At 42.1% G+C, this 8,818-nt stretch overlaps 1 protein-coding gene across 1 annotated transcript in view; it reads right to left on the reverse strand.

Annotated features, from left to right (window-relative positions):
• Positions 1-8,818, reverse strand: part of tgfbr2l (transforming growth factor beta receptor-like) — a 48,055-nt gene that overhangs the window by 5,345 nt on the left and 33,892 nt on the right. The window contains exons 3-5 of the mRNA XM_037686645.1: positions 8,220-8,431; positions 7,322-8,004; positions 1,988-2,125 (exon numbers count right to left, since the gene is read on the reverse strand). Of these exons, the coding sequence (XP_037542573.1) occupies positions 1,988-2,125; positions 7,322-8,004; positions 8,220-8,431 (1,033 nt within the window). The remainder of the gene's footprint in view (positions 1-1,987; positions 2,126-7,321; positions 8,005-8,219; positions 8,432-8,818) is intronic.

Raw genomic sequence — 8,818 nt, forward strand, 5'->3', positions numbered from 1 at the left:
ACTGTGGGAGGAAACCGGAGTACCCGGAGAAAACCCACGCATGCACGGAGAGAACATGCAAACTCCACCCAGAAAGGCCCCTGGACCGGGGTTTGAACCAAGGACCTGCTCGCTGAGAGGCAGCAGCTCTACCAGTTGCGCCACCGTGCTGCCACAATGTGACTAGAGCTGGACTAAATGTCTTTCAGGGATTCTCCGTAAAGGCTCTCATCACCCAGTTACCCTCAGAGAGCCCGTGGAACTGTCCAACAAATTCACTGTGTTGAATGTAGGGAAAGCAGTGAGAAAAAAAAGTTTTAGAGACAATCAAGACCCCCCCCCCCACTGATTAGCATATACCGACAATGGTTTGAGGATTGGTAAATGGAACTAATGACGGGGTGCTGGAGGAAGTGAGTCTGATCAGCTGTATCAATGACGTCCAGTGGTGCTTGAAAGGTTGTGAGCTTTTATCATTTTCTATATTTCTACATAAATACGACGTAAAACATCATCAGATTTTCACAAAGTCCTAAAAGTAGATAAAGAGAACCCAGCAGCAATAACTTGAAAATGTTTCTGGTAGCTGTTGATCAGTCCTGCTCTCCTTGGAGGAACTTTAGCCCATTCCTCCAAGGAGAGCAGGACTGATGTTGGTGCTTTCCTCACATTAACTGCTGCTTCAGTTCCACAACATCTGGACTGGATGAAGGTCAGGACTTTGACTTGGCCATTCCAAAACATGAACTTTATTCTTCTTGAACCATTCTTTGGTAGAACGTCTTGTGTACTTAGGCTCATTGTTGCTGCATGAGCCACCTTCTCTTTGGATTCAGTTCATGGACAGATGTTCTGACATTTTCCTTCAGAATTCTCTGATATAATTCAGAATTCATTGTTCCATCAATGATGGCAGGAAGTCCTGGCCCAGATGCAGCAGAACAGACCCAAACCATGATACTACCGCCACCATGTTTCACAGATGGGATAAGGTTCTTCTGCAGGGAGGCTGTTTTTCTTTCTTCAAACAAAACTTTTCATTTAAACCAAATAGTTTTATTTTGGTCTCATCATCCACAAAACGTTCTTCTAACAGTCTTCTGGTTTGTCCACGTGATCTTTATCAAACTGCGGACGAGCAGCCATGTATTTTCTGGAGAGCAGTGTCTTCTCCTTCAACCTTGCCATGAACCATTGTTGTTCAGTTCTCCTGATGGTGGACTCATGAACATCAGCATTAATGTGAGAGAGACCTTCAGGTGTCAGAAGTTACTCTGGGCTCTTCTGTGACCTTGCTGACCATTCCACACCTTGGAGTGATCTTTGTTGGTCCACCACTCCTGGGGAGAGAACAATGCTCTTGAATTTCCTTCATTTGTCTACAGTCTGTGTGACTGTGGATTGGTGGAGTCCAAACTCTTTCCAGATGTTCTGTGACCTTCTCCAGCCTGATGAGCATCATCAACTCTTTTTCTGAGCTCCTCAGAAATCTTCTTTGTTCCACCAACATGTTGTGAAGAGCAGACGCTGATAGATCCTGTTCTTTAAATCAAACAGGTGATCACTCACACCTGATCATCATCATTGATTGAAAACACCTGACTCTAATTTCACCTTCAGATTAATGATAATCCCAGAGGTTCACATACTTTTACCACTAATCTGTAAATTAGATCAGCTTCCTCAATACATAAATGACCATGTTTAATATTTTAGTCTCATCTGTTTAACTGGGTTCTCTTCTTCTACTTTCAGGACTTGGGTGAAAATCTGAAGATGTTTTAGATCATATTTATGAAGAATTATAGAAAATTTTAAAGGCTTCACAATCTTTGTGCAACTTTATAACCTAAATAACTTAAATTATCTGATAATCTTCCAGGTGCCACAACAAACTGCAGATGTCTTCTTGCATGCATTGAACCAACAGCTGATTAGGGACAATGTCAAACTGTTTTGGGTCATCGGTGTATTTAAGGACAACTTGTAATCAAGCGGTGCAGCTTACCTGTCCACTGTGTGCGTAGTCATCAACAGTCAGTGACAGGTCCAACCTCAACGACAGACCAAAGTCACACAGTGCACACTCCTTTTTGTTCTTTACCAGAATATTGCTGCACTTTAGGTCTCGGTGAGTAACTGGCAGCTGCAGCAACACAAGAAAGAAATCACTGCAAAAATTAAAAACAAAAAATGTTTGATTTTCAAATCAGCCTATTAAACAGTATAAGAAAGGCTTTGATTGACAGGCAGGCAAAGAACACGCTGACCCATCACATACGATCTATTGTTCAACTGTCCCTATTAAAGTATATTTGATAGATTTCATTTCTGTGTTTTACTTTTGACAAATTTGAGTTTAAATTGAGCAACCTTTAACATAAATTTATTTCACCCAATAATACTGTTACTAGGGCAGCATGGTGGTGCAACTGGTAGAGCTGCTGCCTCTCAGCGAGCAGGCTGCCGGGGGCTTTCTGGGTAGAGTTTGCATGTTCTCTCCGTGCATGCGTGGGTTTTCTCCGGGTACTCCGGTTTCCTCCCACAGACCAAAAACATGCATGTTAGACTGACTGGTGACTCTGAATTGTCCCTAGGTGAGAGAGAGTGAATGGTTGTTTGTCTCCAGGTGTCCCTGTGATGGACTGTGATGGCCTAACATGCTGGCTCTCAGTCAGTCACTACCTTGATTATATTTTATATTTCTTACATCTATTTCATGACAGATATTTGATTTAAAATAGTAAACATGTACAGGTACATTGATACCTAGTTTCCATTAGACTTTACTGGAAACTAGCCATACCAGAAAGCTGCCATCATGGTGTATAACCAGCGTTACCTTTTCACAGTGTGGAGTTATTGTTTGTTTTTTCAGGCTTAAAAAATATTGCCATCAACTGTGGCTTCTTCAAATGCTTATGGACTTTAGTGATACATTAATGCTTGATTTGGGTCCAGGGTGAGGTTCTGCCTCAAGTGGAGGAGTTCAAGTATCTCAGGGTTTTGTTCATGAGTGAGGGAAGAATGGAGCGTGTGACTGACAGATGGATTGGTGCAGAGTCTGCAGTATTGCGGACTCTGTGCCGGTCCGTTGTGGTGAAGAGGGAGATGAGCTGTATGGTAAAGCTCTCTGTTTATCAGTCGGTCTACGTTCCTACCCTCACCTATGGTCACGAGCTCTGGGTGGTGACCGAAAGAATGAGATCGTGGATACAGGAGGTTGAAATGAGTTTCCTCCGCAGGGTAGCTGGACTCTCACTTAGACATAGGGTGAGAAACTGAGTTATCAGAAGAGACTTGGAGTAGAACCGCCGCTCCTCGACATCGAGAGGAGCCAGTTGAGGTGGTTTGGGCATCTGGTAAGGATGGTAAGTATGCTTCCCGGGTGCCTCCTTCAGGCATGTTGGACTGGGAGGAGACCCTGAGAATGACCAGAGAGACTACGTCTCTTGGTTGGTCTGGGAATGTCTTAGAGTCCTCCCAGAAGAGCTGGAAGAGTGGCTGTGGAAAGAGATGTCTGGACCTTCCTGCTCCAGCTGCTGCCCCTGCAACCCAACTTCAGAACAAGCGGAAGACAATGGATGGACATTAGAGAGTGTGTCGTTGAAAAGTTATGAAGAAGATTATCACCATTATTGGGGTTGATCCACATGAGGCGTACAAAGTCAAACTGTGTTGTCGGACTCGCTCCCTGCGGTTACGTACGCTGACATTGGAATTATTCAATTCAAAGGAAAAGTGCACACACTATGCAGGAATTATGTGAATTAAAATATTTCGACACTTTCAACCTAAGCAGTAATGAAAGATGTAATGTTTCTGACAACAAAGTTCTGATAATAGGCACGGTAAGTAAACAGCTTTTGTTCTTTGTCCATAAATTTAAATTAAATATGTGCCTTTAGATGTAAAAATGTGGGCTTTAGTTCTTGTCTAAATGCGCACATTGCACTCAAAGCTAAAAGCACGATGTTCTCTTTAAGATCAACATGGAAATGCATGATTCAAACCGAACATGATCCTAGCTTCACAAACCAAGTGCTGTTTGCAACCACGTGTGCGCTAACAAAGTGTCTGGAGTCAATTCTAGGAGTAAAGAAGGCTTGTCTTTCTTGTTGGTGATACTGGTGAGCCACTCAAACTGCAAAGTTTGTGCATTGATCCAAAGACAAGCTTTCAAGTTTGAAACGGACCTGGATCCTGCATGTTATCATTGTACAAACTCCAGCTGCACTCCTGCATACATTCTGGACCTGTCCCAAACTGTGGACCTACTGGCAATCTGGTTTTGACACCATCTCTGGGATGTGTGGAAAAACTGTGCCTGTGGATACGTCCTGTAGAAAGTATGCGAAGGATGTGATTGATTTTGGCTCTCCTCTGGCCAGGAGACTTGTTTTGTGCAGATGGAAGGACCTGCACACCCCGGCACATGAACACTGGATAAGAGAAGTCCTGTATCATATCCATCTGGAAAACATTACATACACAGTACCCTGAAAGGTTCTGTGGAGAGATTTTGGGACACTTGGCAGCCTTATGTGGAAAACATGTCAATACCTGTCTAAGATGTTCATGTCTGTGTGGCTGATCTGGGGTGGGAGGGGATTTTGTTGGATGTTTTTTATTTATTTATCTTTTTTGTGTTTGTTTTCTAAAAGACAAAAAATACAACTAAAAAAACTTTGATTACAAAAAATGCAAAGTTTTTTTGCCTTCATGCTTTCTTAATTTCAAGATATGATGAAAACTTCATTTTACTGGTTTATCTGCTTGGTTTTACACCATTTAAGCAGTACACAACCATTATCAGTTTCTCACGTGCATTCTCTAAAGTTGAAAGTTGCTTTCATTTTTCTTATTCTACTGGAGTGGCAAGAAGATGTAAGAAGTCAGTTGGGAACTTTGTGTTAGGGCTATTATTCAGTCAAAGTATTGTTTTCTAGCTGTGGTCCTCAGGGACTCGGTTGTTCATGGGTCCCTGCTCCATCACACCTGATTCAAAGGAATGGATCCGCTCAGTACATACCATTCACTTTAGATGTGATGAATGAGGGAACCCTTTTGAAATGTGCTTGGAAACACAGACTTAAGCTGAGGACACACTGTACAATTTTTGCAAGATTTTACCCACAAACCCCAGTTGGGCAAAGTCTGCACCAGGCTGCACTAGCTGGGGAAAGTCAGCATGGCTAATAGGCATTCAAATCTGTTGACCAATGACCTGCAGGTGTGTGGTAGGGAATTTTTGGTCAAAGGTTATGAACGTTTTTAACTACTATGTCTGAGAATGTTAACTCTGCCCATGAACCATGTGTTTGGGTTAGAAGAAAGCTGGATGAGGAGCTGAGTGAGGCTGCAGCACGCAGCTGACTCCAAGGACGCCTCCAGGTTCTGTGAACTCGGCTGAACTGATGAGAGTATAAAAACAAGCTTTACAGACAGCTCATGGCCGATTCTTATGGCTGGTCTACATGTGTGTACTTTCTGTATATTTATGTAACCTATCCTGAAAATCTGACGTTGCAAGAATAAAAACTTCCTCCTGTCATCGAGTGTGGTTCCTTTGGAGTGAGTGACATAAGCGAGAATATTTTTCTCCAACAGTGTGAGGGGAACAGACCCAAGCTGACCTCACGTTGCATTCAGTCCAACATGGCTGAACACTGAAGGCAAACCGAGCAGCCTGGTAGTGTGAACCAACCCAACTGCAAACACGTGGCGCCAACAGACAATTAAAAAAAGTGGTAGGACACAGGAAATAGTAGGCAATTGTTGTCTATGTTTGTTTGAACTTAATGTTTGAAAGCTTGTGCTGGTTCAAACATAAAATACTTAATCTGGCCAAGTCCAGTGAAGATCTGGGCACACGGACAATAGCACCAAATTCATGTTTCACAGATCAGTCACAGGTGGGCAGACTACAGCAGGTGAGGTAACACAGAAGGTGCAGCCATGGACGCTAACATGGACTGAAACATCTGTTGACTAATTGACACAAACAGACAGACAGACAGACAGACAGACAGACAGACAGACAGACAGATAGACAACAGACCAGTTGATTACCAAAATAAACATTAGTTGCAGCCCTATGTGAGACTACTTTCTTTTAATTATTATTATTTAAGGTGCCAATGCACTTAAGAACCCTAAATACTATTTGTCTAGTATGCTTTCATTTCATTATTATCCATGATTTTCCATCATGACCTGCCTTTTCTATAATTTTAGGAATAACATTTGCATCAACATGTGCTGCTTTATTTGAAATATTGTGTTATGGTTCATGGTTCTTTGTACTAGACAACTAAAAATATATTCAGCATTTCAACATCGAAAATAAAATCATTCTGTATGTTTTTAAATCACTGAACAGTTCTGTCCCCTCTTATCTCACTGATCTGCTGCAGCCATATGTCCCACTGCGCTCTCTGAAGTCAGCAGACCAGATGCTACTAGTGGTTCCAGGAACCCGTCTCAAACTCAGAGGTGACAGAACCTTCTCTGTTGCAGGTCCACGACTGTGGAATGAGTTACCACTGCATGTCAGGCAGGCTCCCTCTCTCACCGTCTTGTTTAAAAACTCACTTTGTTCTCTGGCTTTTGACACTGTGTGACTTGTTTATAATCCTGTCTGTATTGTACAGTGTTAGACTTGTAGTTATTATCTTTTTCCATTTGGATCTATGTTTTTATCCGGTGTCCTTTGCGTGTTTGTTTTTGCTGTACAGAACTTTGGTTGGCCTTGTTGCTGCTTGAAGTGCTTTATGAATAAAGTGGTATGCTATGGTATCTGAAACAAAGGGTTTTTAACAAAACTACTTCAGAGTAAAAACATCCTCCAAAGTTTGAACAGGAATTTGAAATTGATGTGACTATACTAGAATAAACTGGCAGATTTGGACCAGTTTTTTCATTTTTCATTTTTATCATTTAAATATCATTAACGTAGATTTTAGACATGGACCTTTGAAGCTTTAGTCTTGAAAGTTTTCTGTTTGAACAAATGTTTTGATGCAGGTGTCAAATACAGCTCGAAAACTCTAAAACTTAAATAAACTAAACTGAGATGGGTTTGATGTTTTTGAGATGTGATACAACTTTGCAACTATAGTTAGAGAAAATGTGTGGAACAAAAATTTTGACACTGCTCAAACTTCATGCGACAAGACTATAAGCATCAGCAACTCAAATGTGGAACTCTTGCAAATAATTTGAGACTCATTTGTAAGTGCTATTTGCCAGCAACTCACCATCATAACCCGGTGAGCTCCAACCTTTTCTTGTTGCTATGATTAGCAGTTACACATTTTATTTGATGGCTGACGTAATTTACCTTTGGTTCTCCGCTGCATGTTGTGTCACAGTGCAGGTGAGCTAATCCTCTTGCTATGCTTCCTGCCATGTAAACTAGCTCCTCCCAGCTCAGTACGTTCGCTGTGAGGTAGTCTTGCAAATTTCCCAGACTGTAATAGGCTAACACCAGCCAGTAGGTCTTTCCAGGTGGGCCCCTCTCTTCAGCTGCCAGGAACTGAATGATGTTGTCATGTTGCAGTGTAGCTTCAGAGAAGATGGAGCACTCGTTTCTCCAGGAGGCATACTCCATGGCTGGAAACACTTTCACGGCCACAGTTTCGTAGCTGTCAACTCCGCTGTTCTGGCCCTGCAGCAGGCGTGCCCTCCACACTTCAGCAAAGCGCCCTTTCCCCACTAACATATCCAGTTTGATTGGCAGCAGTTCAGCCACTTGGCCTGAATGTTCAACTCTGGGACCAGTTACACCTCCTCCTCCACCCTTAGCCCTACAGCCTGCTCCCTCATGTGGCAAGTCCAAAGCTTGGTAGAGTTCTGGGGAGTGTTTAGTGGGCCACTCAGGAGGTGCAGGATGACTTGATTTATTGGGGCAGCGTATTCGGTAGAAGTAGAAGACAACGGTAGCAGCTATGGCCACCAGGATAGGAGGCACCAAACTGATCACCACCACTGGAATGACATCCTTACTCTGTAACCTGGAGAAACCTGAAGAATGAAAACACACAAATCAGTGGTTACTAAACCAATTGCCAAATCATGTTTCCTGTATTGAGTATTTGTCTCTGATACATAGAACCCTTCCATTGTTCCCATTTTTTAATCTACCCATTTATTCAGCAGCACTTTTAACATTCCCACCATCACCATCATCCATGCTCCCTCCCTAATGTACTCATTCAACAAGCTCAACTTCTGCTCACCATTGGCTCCGTTGTCAAAGATGAGTTTGTCATTACATTCATGTTCCCCCTGGCAGCCACAGACCATCATGGCTCCTTCCTCAACCACCTGTGGGACCATATGACATTCTCTGGAGGTGAAGTTCAGCAGCAGGTTGGGGTCAACACTGTCTAGTGGCAGAAGTGGGTTGTGACACATTGTGTGTACTGTCATGCTGTTGTTGGTCTTCCTCCTGGAAGGGCAGAGATAACATTTCCACAATAACTTCAAGAGTTGAATTTATTTTTAGTTACAAATCAATTTTATTCAGTGTGAAAGTATTCATAGAGAAAAGGGGGCTAAAGGGTGAGCAGTTTTAATGTAAACCGATAATACACGCAAGTTGGGAAAAGCCACTGAAAAGGAGAATTTTTTTTTTTTTTATATATATACAGTAGCTACAAGTCACAACAGAAGTCATCTCAGGACACTGAACAGAAACATTCATATATAAAAATAATAAGTTAACAGAAACTTTCATATATAACAATAATAAGTTAACAGAAACATTCATATATAACAATAATAAGTTAACAGAAACATTCATGTATAACAATAATAAGTTAACAGAAACATTCAT

Source organism: Nematolebias whitei, chromosome 13, assembly GCF_014905685.2.
Source record: "Nematolebias whitei isolate Nwh7 chromosome 13, NemWhi1, whole genome shotgun sequence".
NCBI lineage: Eukaryota > Metazoa > Chordata > Actinopteri > Cyprinodontiformes > Rivulidae > Nematolebias > Nematolebias whitei.